The sequence below is a fragment of the Fundulus heteroclitus genome, chromosome 22 (genome assembly GCF_011125445.2).
Source record: "Fundulus heteroclitus isolate FHET01 chromosome 22, MU-UCD_Fhet_4.1, whole genome shotgun sequence".
NCBI classification, from domain to species: Eukaryota; Metazoa; Chordata; class Actinopteri; order Cyprinodontiformes; family Fundulidae; genus Fundulus; species Fundulus heteroclitus.
In genome coordinates, this window is record NC_046382.1 from 17,319,488 (window position 1) to 17,332,476 (window position 12,989).

General features: G+C 40.8%; 1 protein-coding gene across 4 annotated transcripts in view; it reads right to left on the reverse strand.

Annotated features, from left to right (window-relative positions):
- Positions 1-12,746, reverse strand: part of golga4 (golgin A4) — a 32,665-nt gene extending 19,919 nt beyond the window's left edge. Inside the window, exons 1-10 of one of the 4 annotated variants that reach the window (XM_021314686.2) lie at positions 12,515-12,745; positions 9,047-9,124; positions 7,797-7,898; positions 3,354-3,422; positions 2,930-3,256; positions 2,789-2,836; positions 2,630-2,686; positions 2,456-2,554; positions 1,864-2,002; positions 202-392 (exon numbers count right to left, since the gene is read on the reverse strand). In XM_021314686.2, coding sequence (XP_021170361.2) covers positions 202-392; positions 1,864-2,002; positions 2,456-2,554; positions 2,630-2,686; positions 2,789-2,836; positions 2,930-3,256; positions 3,354-3,422; positions 7,797-7,898; positions 9,047-9,124; positions 12,515-12,595 — 1,191 coding nt within the window. In that variant the 5' untranslated portion in view covers positions 12,596-12,745. Of the gene's footprint in view, positions 1-201; positions 393-1,863; positions 2,003-2,455; positions 2,555-2,629; positions 2,687-2,788; positions 2,837-2,929; positions 3,257-3,353; positions 3,423-7,796; positions 7,899-9,046; positions 9,125-12,514 lie in introns of all 4 variants that reach the window. The other 3 variants (XM_021314687.2, XM_021314688.2, XM_036126790.1) reach the window with 3 other exon arrangements.
- Positions 12,747-12,989: the final 243 nt, after the last annotated feature.

Consider the following 12,989-nt stretch of genomic DNA (forward strand, 5'->3'; position numbering starts at 1 on the left):
CAGTCACTCGCAGCCAATTCAATCCTCTCAATAACTGCAGTTTGTGAGTGAGAACTGATTCCATACAAACCCTTTTAAAATATCAGGGCTACAGTGTCCTAAAACATACAGTATATTATAATACACTATAAATTAGTTTCGACCAACTCTTTTCATTCAGTTAAACTCTACTCGTACGGTTTTAAAATCCCTTTTGAGCACCTTCATCTTCTCCAGCTCCTGAAGTCTCTCCTGCAGCTGCTCCTGTAGTGCTTCGTTCTCGCTGCTCAGCTGCGTGCTACGCTCCTTGTGCGTGCGCATCACCTCTTTGCACTTCTGGAGCAGGTTTTCTTGCCTCTTGACCCTCTTCTGAAGAGCCTCCATGAGTTTGGTTGGATCACTGTTGCCCTCTACTGCTCAGAGAAACCACATGCACCATTAAGAAGCTACCTCGCCTGAAAAGCTGTCCTCTATGCTAAAACACAGTTAAATCCAGCTTGCACTGCAGGATCATTCATACCCATTGAAAAGATTTTCACATTTTAGTAGGTTATAATCAGAAATTTTTAAAATAAAGCAAATAAATCACTGCTTTAAAGCTCTGGCTGTATGTTTAGGGTCACTATCCTGCTAGAAGGTGATCTCTGCCATGGTTCTCGGTCTCTAATGGACTAATGCCTCATTCTCTGATTAACGCTCTTCTTGCCCTGCTGGAGGACTGATATATTAAAGAATTATTTTTGTACTTTGACAATGTATTTTGGGAAAAATTGGATAGTTTTAAACTAAGAGCAACATATATGCTCGTGTCTGTTATGTTGCTCACATAAAACTAAGAACAACATGTGTTATTTTGCTATAACTTGTTTTAACTTGTGTGGGGAACCTATGACAATGTGTTGTTGAAAAGACTGATTCTGTATTCCTCATTTTGCTTATATTTGCGCTATTATCTGAGTTTGCAATATTATTTTGCTTCACACACTGCTGAGATGCTGGGAACGTTTTTTTGGAGGTGGGAGGGAGAAGTGGCCACTCTCGCTCCCATCTGATACTTTGTTTATTGGTATAAAAAGGAGGGGACCGCCCTCAGTCGTTGAAGTCAGCCGTGGGTTGTATGGACGCCCGGCCGCGTGGATTGCTCTCTAACCGGACTGACCGACTTCCCAGTCCTAACCATGGTAAGAGATGGAACAACACGCCTGTTTCAAAGCTTGCCAGGCTTTAAGTGCTTGCTACTTTGCGTGTGCGAAGTGCTTGCTGTTTTGTGTTGCTGTGTTCTGTGGGGAATAATAAATGTGTGCCTTATATTCTAACAGAAACAGTGTTTGAGTCCTTATTTGTGTTTGCCGATCTCTCCCGATCCTGAAATAAACATTTCATAAAACAAGGACATAGGTCTCCAGTTGTGCCATGCTTGTCCCATTTTTTGGATGACGGGTTGAACTGGGCTCAATGAGATGTTTAAAGGTTGGGATGTTATTTTGAAGTATGACTTTAAACCTCTCCACAACTTTCTTCCTGACCCGTCGCTGGTCCTCATGAGGTTTTTCTCACTAAACAAACCTTTGAGGCCTTCATTGAACAGATGGATTCATAGTTAGGGTCTTCTTAAAGAAACCCGACTACCCTGGATTTTATTTAGGAGAGTCAGAGTACAGAGGACTGGGTGCAAATTATACAAAGTACACATTTTTCACATGTTGGTTTGTGAAGAATTTTGAATCATTTAGCTTCCGGTTCATAATTTTGAATTTGCTTTGAGTTTGTCAATCATATAAAACCCCAAATGAGACTCAGGTTTAACAGTTGCGATGTGAAACATTCAAAGTGTATGAATAGTTCTGCAAGGCGTTAAGACAAATCAATCAAGAGTCTGCCTACACTCGGGTCCGTCCGGTTCTGGTCCTTGTTCCTTAGATGGGCTCTGAGCAGCGGAGGCAGCATCTGAAGCCACTTCATCACCCTCAGAGGGGGGTGGACCATCTGTCACCCCCTTTGCTCGCTTTTTCAACAAGGCAACCTTTCAAAGTGGGGGGAAAAGAAGAAGCAAACATCAAAATGTTGGTTTCAACATCAAAATTCTCTCAAGACTACAAAATAAATATTTTCTAAATCAGCATCGGTGAAACTGCACTTCTTACTACTATAGAGACTTTATTTGATTCAGATATAATAGTAAAACAAATATACTGCTCAAATAATAAAGGGAACACTTGGAGTTACATTGTGTTGTTTAAGTGTTCCCTTTATTTTTTCCAGCAGTATATTTATCTTCAACATGTTGGGTTTAGTTGTTTTAAGTCATTTTCAGTCGTATAAATGCTTTGCAAAACCGCTTTGTCTGCAATAATGTGGTACGTTTAAGTAAATCCTGAATTAAACAACATGTAATTAGGCTGAACTATTTTATACAGATTTTCCATCAAAACAAAATGGATTCATGCTAATGTTGCTGTTTTTCACAGATCCTCACCTGCGTTTGAAGGACGGTGATCATCTGGTCCTTCTCCTCCAGGGCGGCGTCAAACTCATCTTGCAGGTGCTTCTTGGCCTGCTGGTCCATTTGAAGCTCCTGGGAGTAAATCGCAGAGTTAATTTACACGAGGAAGGCACGCGTGGTATCAGTGGTTGTTAATAACGGAGGTACCTCACGAAGCTCTCCTATCCTGCGCAGAGCTTTATCTTGACTCTGACTGAGGATGACCTGAGTGGAGCAAAAAAAAAAAAAAAAACATCATCTGGTCAGCTTCCAAAGAACAAAAAAAAAAAAAAAAAGAGGAAAAATTGTAGTTTGAGTAGGAAATACCTGGGTTTTCTCTTTGTCTCGCTGAACCGTGCGGTATGCAGTAACCAGCTACATGACAGAGAAATTAGCATAAAAAGAGTTGGTCTTATTCACGGTTAGGATCTGAGATCTCGTAGGAGCCATTCTCCCCCCGTCTCTCACCTCCGAGTATTTCCCCCTGTACTTCCCCAGACTCCTCTCCACTTGAAGCAGTCGGTGCAGCAACTGCTCTTTGGAAAGAGCCTCTGCGCTTCCCGCCGGCTCCTCGGCTTCGCTCTCGATATCCGAGGGCGGGTCGTAGGCGGGGCCCGCCGGGGGCTCGCTCTCTCCCAGGGCCGTCAGCGACTCGCGCGATGAGCTCCGGGCCAGGTTCTCTCTGGACGAGGAGCGGAAGAGGTTTTCGGCCCGACTGGCGCCGCCGCGGATCAGCGACTCCATCGACGGGACTTTCAGCTGCAGCTTCTGCGCAAATGACTGCGACTCCTCTCTCTGCAGGCGGCGGGGGGCAAAGCGGAAGACGTTAGGGGACGTGCGGGACAAATCCTCTGACACAAGCTGGCGATCGCAGGCGGGCGTACAGACGTACAAGAGGAGAAGCACTTCCATCGCCGTTGATGCTGCCCCTGGGAGATCTTGCAGGTCCTTTGGAGGCATTCTGCAGGATATGAGCACATGTTCAGAGACGAAGAAGGCGTGACAATGAACCTGGGCCAATTAGTCATCCACACCCGGCATTGGCTCTCCCTGATTACTCTGAAGGGAGCAATATTAGTATTGCTGGGAGCAATGCAGGGGCAATGGGTACCCTCATGCAATTTGGAAAAACAGAGGGGTTAAATACATAAAAGAAGGCATCTACTGTACAAAAAAACTAAAAAAAAAGGGTTAAAAAAAAAAGTTACTATAGAGAACAGCCATGAGCTCAGGACAAAGAGAGTTAAAGTCAAGTAGTAGAGCTGGTATTTGAATTAAAAAGGCAGCGCTGCGTGAAGCTGTATTAGAAGAGCACAAAGGCATAAGAGACGTAGGTGAAGATGCAGCAGCCTAGTTTGTTTGCTTGACTTGTTATCAGCAGCTTCAGAGAAAGCAACCCTTCTCCTCTTGTCCAGCTCCAAAAATAACCCTTCTTCTGGTTTACGCAGCAAATAAATGCATCGTTTCTTCATTTTGACTTATTTTCTGTCCTTTTCTCATGTGATGCTAAGTTATTTGTGACTGTGAGGGAAAAAGGGACTTTTCTATTTTTTCTGTTTATAAGATCAAAGGTCTAATAAAAAATTTAAAAAAATAAAAACCACCACAACAAAACATTTCAGAAACAAGATTATCCAAATTAAAGGATAGGACAGGATTTTTTTAGGTGAGGTTGTGTTAAAAGCTACAAGTGGTTAATATCTGACCTGCAGCAGACGATCTGTGTGTTTTTTATGATAAATCTACATTAGTTGGTCCTTAAGGCTGAAGACGTCTTTAAAAAAAAAAAAAAAACTATATCAAAAAGCCATTCATGTGGACGCCATTTTATAAGCCTTTCAGTCAATGTCATGTTTGAACTGGGCGGATATTTACACAGGAGCTGATGGTTAGTTACACAAAAACTGTAGCTAGGGGGCGGTGCCGGGCACACCTCTGCAGATGTTCCTGCAGGACAGGCGTACCCAGGACAGAACGGGGTACGCCACTTTGGGAAGCAGAGGGTAATCATTTTATTTCAATATATGATTAAGTTTGATTACTCTGTTAAATGGCAGTACAACAGCAGAATAGGACACTTCCAGGGAAGGCTGTAAGCTCCCTGGTTCAAACCCCACAGACTGCCACTTTGGGTCCCTGAGTCCATGAATGCTTCCCAGGCACCTCACAGCAGGAGACAAACTTCATTGTATTATACAAAGTTGCAATGACTTATAAAGTTTATTATTATTATTAACATCATTATTATTGAATCTCACTTCAAGAATCCTGAAACATCCATGTGGACGGGCATCAGAGCATGCCACGCAGGATTTCTGTCCAGTTGACAGATCAGTCGAAGACGCATACAATCCAGCTCTGAACTTAATGAGAAATCAACTGGCACAAAAAAGGAATACAAAATTCTCTACTACCTCTTAAAAACAAAATTTTAAAATTATATCACACAAGACCCCAGAGGAAGGAAACTGTTGCAAAAGACGTTCACTCATGCTTACTTGGACACTTTCAAAAAGTTCAGCAATGAATGCTATCAAAATAAAATGCCTCTTCCTTTCTAGTTTTGTTTATGTTAAAAGTGAAAAGACTTCACTAACCCCACCTCAGCAAATAGATCTAACACAACATGACTAAATCAGGCAGAGCAACCTCTGAGGAGAACCGAAGTTTAATGTCAACCCTCTGAGCCACACTATGGTGGCAGGAGCAAATTTTAAAAATAGTTTAAAAAAATGTTACTTTAGTGAAACGGTTTAATGGTAAACTGTAAAAAATTTGGAAATCAACATTATGTGAAGACATAATGTTGCTGGAACATGGCAGAAACGATGAGATGAATGGACGATAATGTATTGGTCCCAGCAGAACATCAGAACCCAGACTCCAGGCTTCCCTCTACAGCAACTGAGATCCTCCAACTAACGAATCTGGGAAACACTTCCAACATTTATTTAAAAAATGAATGACTAAACAAATAAACAAAAAAGAAAGACTCAGAGTTTAAAGTAAAAGCCTGATCGGTGCATTTCTAATCAGACTAATTGATCTGATTGCTTCCCTCTCCCACAGAGAGGTGCACATCCAGTGGATATCAGCTTGCAACGGGAATCAAACCTTTTTTTTTTTTTTGTTTAATCCGCCTGAGTGGTGCAGAGTTGACTGGAAAGCCAGAAAAAAAGATGTAAGCACCAACAGGTCACGTTGACTTCAACACACTTTGAGAATCTATTTTAGAGGCCTGTCTACTATCTGCAGATCCTTTTAGCAGCAACAGAGAGAGAAAGACTTTCAGGGGATAACAGGAAGGCTTCCCAGGGTGCATCAGCATCGCTCTGCTATGATCTGTTGAACTTTCGACCTCCGTCTATCCTGGAATACGCTGGATTTGGAAATGTTGGCAGCCGTTTGGAAATCCCAGAGCTTGTTCATTGAAAAATATGAAAGAGAGCTTAACTTTTTACCCAGGACACATTTTCTCTTTGTTATTAGAAATTGAGTACAACTCTGTTTCACAGCTACTGGTCTCTCACTGTGTGACGTCACTTCTACTCCTTATATTAACCCATAACAGCCAAAGGCAGGAAGGGTAGGGCACATGTTTCTTCACTGCAGTCAATAATGGCCTTAAAGAGAGATCAGAATCGGCTCAAATCAGAATTAGCGAGTCAGACCTTTACATAAACTGGGCAAAACGTCTCTGATCGCCGCAGCCATGCTGTTAAAATCTATTTCAAGGACAAATTGGTGCAGTACAAAAATCTATTTTGCTTATTGTGTTTATTATTAGGTAGAACAGACACCTATTTCACAACCACAATATAAAGCGATATTTTCTTAACTTTTAAACAGACCACAGCCCTCACAGGTAGCTGGCACTAAACTTCCTGCTTCCTTCCTCTGTTTGCACCGTATACACTGAGATCCAGTTCACATTTACACAGCCTGGAGACTGTTTGTCTACCTACTAAAAAACACGTTAAACACAAAAATAATATGAGCCATACAGGCAGAGAAGGGTCATCTTACAAATAAGGGACCATCGGGATAGGGCTGGGTGATAAATCGATTTAATCGATTAATTCGAATTTACAATTAAGATTTCATTTTTGGAAAATCTGGATTTTATTTTGCCAATACACTCATTGGGTTTCCATGAAGAGAACAGCATGTGATGCTGAATATATGTTTAGAAAAATGTATTGTCAAAATATTGTAGAAACTTTTTTTACCATAATACGAGGTACTTCATTTACTTATTTACTTTTTTTTTTAACTTAGTTTAAAGTTCACAAGTGCAGTGAAGCCTGTTCTTAGCTCAATGTGTAATACCACTAGCAGTAAATGTTTTGTTATATTTTCATTGTTTATAATGGCACGGCTGCCATCTTGTTTTGCATGTTTCACAGCTTGTTTTTAGTTGCACTTTGAATCCAGGTCAACTCCCTGACGAAATGCTTGACATAAAAAGCAAGGTTTTAAAATAATTTCTTTAATTTCTTTTTATGAAACAAAATCGAGGAAAAAAAAAAAAATCGATTAATCGGATTTGGTATGATAAAATCTGAGATTTATTTTTTAATCCATATCGCCCAGCCCTACATCAGGCGTTTGATTTATGTAACAGCTATTTTAAACTAGTACCTCATGAGTCAAGGTAACGGTATAATAAGTTCATTAGTTTATGAGACTTGTTCTTCGCAAGATGTTTAGATGTAACTTTTTTTCCACTTTTGAAATCATATAAAAAAAATAATAATAATAATCTAACTAATTTTACGACACTAAAGGAAACTGATAAATATAATGCACAGGGTTTGTTTATTTGGAAAGAGGTCTACTCAATTTAACATTTGGACCTACACAGAAAATGTCAATTCTCCAAATAAACAGACCTGTTGAGAGAAGGGACAAAAGGCCACAAGGCAAAAATAGCAGGAAGTTCAGAGCCCTAAAAGGCAAGCAGCTAAGCCTACCAGAAGACAAAGGAGGGAATATTTCTTTTTTTATAAACCAGGTTAAGAGAACTCAAAGGTCGGGCAATAAACAAACACAGGGCACAACGCACAGAAGAATCTTCCCCACAATATAAACCCCATCTCCCATCAGATGCAGGGTCAGTTTATTGTGTGAGATGCCTTCTTTAACGCTAAAATCCAAAGCAAACAGGAACAGGGAACAAGCTGTCCCTACTCGAGACACAGTCCTCTAAAACGGTTCCCCAAACGCGCAGAAGACGGGAGGAAGGAACGGGACAGGACGAGGAGGAGGAGGAGGAAGAGGAGCAGGAGGAGGAGGAGGAGCAGGAGGACGAGGCAGGACGTGAGGACAAACTCACCACACTGGCTACCTGGGCCGTTTGGGGTCGGTTTGAATGGTCCAGAGCAAAGATAGTATACTCAGAGAGAAAAGCGGGCTCGGCTATCATCCCGGCCAGCATCTGACCCCGTCAGTGCAGAAACGGGCCGAAAGGTGGGGGAAAGGAGAGGAACACAGAGAGCAATGAGAAAAAACAACTCCATGAAAGTGAAACAGAGCTGAGGGAGGGGGGGGGTGGGGGGGAGGAGGGGTTAGCCAGTCTGTCCAAAGAAGTCTGGTCAAGAGGTGAAGATGGATGGATAAGAGAAAGCAGAGAGTGAGACAGAGGCAGAGACACGATATGAACTGGAAGAAAGAAAGAAAAAAAAACACAAGAGCTGAAAAGTGAAAGACTTGATTAACATCAATGTTGTGAACAACAGTTTGACATCTACTTCAAAATTTCAGGACTACTGGGCAAATTTGTCCCCAGCAACCAAACAAACAACCTAAAAGAGACAGATGTCAAAGTGTTACAGAACTGTGAGATGGAAAAAAAAGATGTTGCGATGCCACCAGAACCTCTATGTGTTACGCTGATTCTACGATGCAACACCCCCCCCCCCCTCCCCCACCCCGTATTTTCTGCTAACAGTAGAAATCAGTGCAAAGAGTATTAACCTAAAAGCCATTATTAATGTCCAATTATGTGCTGCGTGTGCTATTAAAATGTAGAATTTCTTTGGACTGAGCCAGCTCCTCTTTTAATGGCTCATGAGCAACAAACATACTTTTTTTTTTAAACAGTAAACATTCACGTTTTAGCTGGTGAGGAGACAGACCGACCATATGCTGCATCGTCTAGCAGTCATGACCGGCGCGCCTCAGATCTATCTAAAAATACTTGCACAGACTAACCCGTATCTGCTGGAGCAAAAAACAACCAGCCAGCAGAAACAGGGGAAAAAAAAAAAAAAACACTGAAAGGAAGGAAAGGGACATAAATTATTCAGAAACACTGAGAAATCCAGGCAGCTGTCCTAAATCAACCCGCATGTCGGTTCTGTTCAGTAACATGTTGCGGTCTCGTTCTCGTTCAGCCTGGCAGAGGAGTCAGCGGGGCTTGGCGAGTTACTGAGGGAGCGATAAGCCAAACACACCACAGATTTTTTAGGGACTCAAAAACATTACAATAGAGAAAATTAATTAATAAAAAAAAATCAGTGTATAAGCTGGGTCGGTGCTGGCTGGCAGACAAATATATCCGTCACAGAGCGGCTCCGTGCTCACCTGTCTGTCACTGGGGGAGGGCGAGCCGTCGTGATGGAAAGGCGGAGTCTGACTGCTGCGCCGGTCTCCGCTGCCCATCTGTGGATTGATGCATTAGGTGTTTGTTTTTAAATGATTTTTCATTTTAAAATTAAGTTATTTCATTCGTATCTCACCACAACAGAGCTTTGTACTCTTAATCGTTATCAATCTCGCCCGCGTTCACCTACAAATCATATAATGCTGATATGCTGGTTTTACACACTGCGAAGCGCGCAGCCGAACCACCTGGTAGCAGTTAGATCGACTGAAAGGTGTTCGATGCTTAAGGATGAACAAAAACTACTCAATACGGCAAACGTGTCACAGAATACGGGAAAGGCAAGCACAGAGAATACATGAGCTATCCCCCGTCTCAAAGACCGTATAACTTTCACATTACCAAACACACAGTGTTGCACAGTAACTTAATGTATAGTATGCAAGCCTCTTATACATTTAGAAATCGTTCCATGATCGATATCCAATCACAAACCCCCTTTACTTTTTGCCGATCGTAATACAGACCTCGATCGGGTGAGATCGCTGGACTATTTGGGCTTTTAGAGAGTCGTGTGTGATTGTGGCACCAAAAGGGTCTGAGGATATAAACTTGGCAGCAGTGGCGTGCTGCTGGTGATCCCAACAGTTTCAGTGCTTACAATACAAGGGAGGTTGTTGTGTGTCGTCCTTGAACGCGTCTGCGTCGGTTTCTGTGCTGATCAACCCTCGTCCACAGAGACGGACACTGTAGGATCACGGAGCAGCATTGCTCTGGTTGTAGCCCAGACCGATATAAGAAGATATTAATGACTAACTAAAATGTTATTGCTTACTATACCTACTATAAGTGTTAGTTATTTATATTAATATGTCCAGGAAAAAAAAAAAACAATTAAAATTGTATTTAGATGCAAATTTTTCTTGTTATTCGAAACAAAAAGAAAATAATTATTTGCTAATTTGCTTTTTTTTTTTTTTTTTTTCATTTATCAACCTACAGTGGCCATCTTGGTTTTGTAAATTTTTTAGGCTGGAACAAACAGCTGTTTGTTACGTCTAAGGAGAAACACCTTTAACGTTTCACTTGAGCACTTTAACTTGCATATTTTGCACTTTAGATTGCACACAACACTATGAGGAAGCACGTTTGGACATTAGGTCATATACATAAAGATCCTAAACCTAACACCAAAGATAAATAGAAACCTCATAAACCACTAACAGCTCAACTTGGCTCCCCTATACATTTCCCTGCCTTAGTCCAGCCTGGAACCTTCTTAAGGCTCTCGTTTCTGCACGGGCCTCTTTTAGGCGACGGACCTGGACACTAGGACAAGTACAAACACAAAACATAATTCACTAAAAAAAACTTTAAGATGAAATAAAACACAAACACTAAGGACTAAATGGAAATATTGCATAAATATTGACTTTGTTGGTACTCTAATTTCTGTCACTCTTCTTCTCCAGGGCCCAACCACTCTATTAAAGTGCTTCAGAGCCACTGGGTCTAAAACCAGGAAAAAGGAAAGACAATAAATTAAACACTTCTAAAATCAATTGTTTACAATTATTTCTGAAATGTGCAAATGTGCTTCCTTAAAGTGTTGCGTGCTGTCTAAAGTGCTGTCTAATTATGCAAGTTAAAGTGCTCAAGTGAAAAGTTAAAGGCGTTTCTTAGATGTAACAAACAGCTGTTTACCTTTTTGATCAATGAGTAATTATTTTTGTTGTTTATTTCTGGACAAATAATAATAATAATAAATAAATAAATATATATAAGAGTTTAACTTAGTCCTGAAGTACACTAGAAGAGTTCGGTTTTATATTACTAGAAATCTGCTTTTCAATCTAAAAAAATTCCAGAATGTAATAAGCAAGTGAAACTTTATGCCTTTTTGCTTGTGACCATTTTCACTAAAGAGGCAAATACCAATGTATTGGTGTTAAGCCAACCAGAAAGGGCTGAGCTTTAAATCTTTTGATCCTACAACTTTTTAGCTGAAGAGTTATCCTTGTTATTCAAAAAAATAATAAAATTATTTGCTAATTTGCCTTTTAATTTTTTTTTTATTTCTACCACTCATAAAATAATAAGTAATTATTAGTAATAAAACCTGCAGAATGTCAATATATCATCTGATTACTCGAGTAACCGAATAATCGATAAAATTACTAAAATAATCGTTTATGACAGCCCTAATATTAATGTCGTCGCTCTTGCGTTTTTCTGGACTTAATATAAATAATTAACACTTATAATAGGTATATTAAGTAAGAACATTTTAGTGCTTTGTTAGCATCTTCTTATATTATACTTCTTAAAGAGGCATCTGAGTTTAACAAAACTGGGATCAGCTGTGGATGTCATTGCTTCTCTGCTTTAGTTAAACGCCTCCCAATCCTGCATGTTTATCACATGCCCAAACCCTTCCTGAAACACACCCACAAACCGCAATTAGAGGTAAACAAATATCATCAAACATCAGCCCGGTTTTGTTTACTGGACCAATACCGATATGTATAAATAAATACTGATGTTAATGCCGATATATATCATGCATTCCTGGTAGGAATGGATGATCTAGTAGGTCCAAGCTTTCAGAAATTTAAAAAATGTGATGGGTGCATCACTTTACTGGACACAAGGTCTGTCATGACTCTATTATTCATATTCAAATGATTCCTACACTGTGCCGTCTTTTTCTAATCTAACCAGAAATATTTTAGGCCACTGTTTCACTTTGAAGATACGTCCTATTCCCTATGAATCAAACTGCAATTCACTCAAAATCCACACAATTATAGCAGCTCCTCAAAGCAACAGGGGGCCTTTTGGACAACGGTATAATTATATTTTGTTTTTTTTAAACAAATCACTAGTAGATCAATCAGACAGAAATGAAAAATGTAGACCACTTCAGCTGAACCTTGGAACTATAAAATACAGCAGAGGGCAAAAGCTGACTAAATGTCCCACCTTACGTTTCGGCCGCCGCGTCGTCTAGTTTCATTTGAACGCAACAGGGGGCGTTTGAGAACAGTGGGATTACTGAGGGTCAAACAGATCAGCCGGAGGACTTCAGCCTGCAACCAAAACAAGCCGCGCAGCAAAGTCACGCCCGACCTGTCAACGCGTTTCATTGGATTTAAAGCTGCTACGTTTTCCGAGTTCACTCCTTGTGGGATTTTTTTTCTCTCTCGTATCCGGGACAACAAGAATTACCAGTTCAAGTTTTCCTACAACTAACCTCCTTAGCTACAAACAGCTACCCTCACATTGAACGTCTCACTAACATTTACCTGAGAAGTTTGGTAAAGTTGGCCACGTATTAAGTTATTTATATGGGGAAATCACACAGGGTTCCATTCAAATGATAAAGTTTGTTGCTGGCATCCTTGCAGTAGCAGGAACAGATGGCAGCTAACACGGTTAGCTCAACTAACCTGGGCCTGCTGCTGTGTTCCCTGCGCAGTCCTCTGCGGCGACTGCTCCTCGTTTATCTTCTGCTTGAGTTTCTTAAACATCTTGTCAGGCCGATAGCAACTGGACAGGGCACGTCAACTAGCCGTCAGCGAACTGTTTGATTTTATTATTTCCCCAGCCCAACATCCAGTCCCCAGGGCCTGACTTCCCTGTTCGCTTGTGATTTCCAGCAAGTGACAGAGACATCTGCGCATGTGCGGCCAACGTGGAAGGAAGCTGGATGTCCAGATTTAAAGGGCCAGTCCGGCCCGTTTGCGCCGTCAAAAACACACAAAACGTGCAGTGTGAAGCCGGTGAAAATTACGTATTGTTTACAATTTGTTTTACGAATAAAAAAACTTAACCGTGTGATGTGGCAATGTATTCAAATCATTTAATCTAATATGCCTAAATGAATCCAAAAAAAGGTAAAAAACAAAGCAACTGGACTTGTTT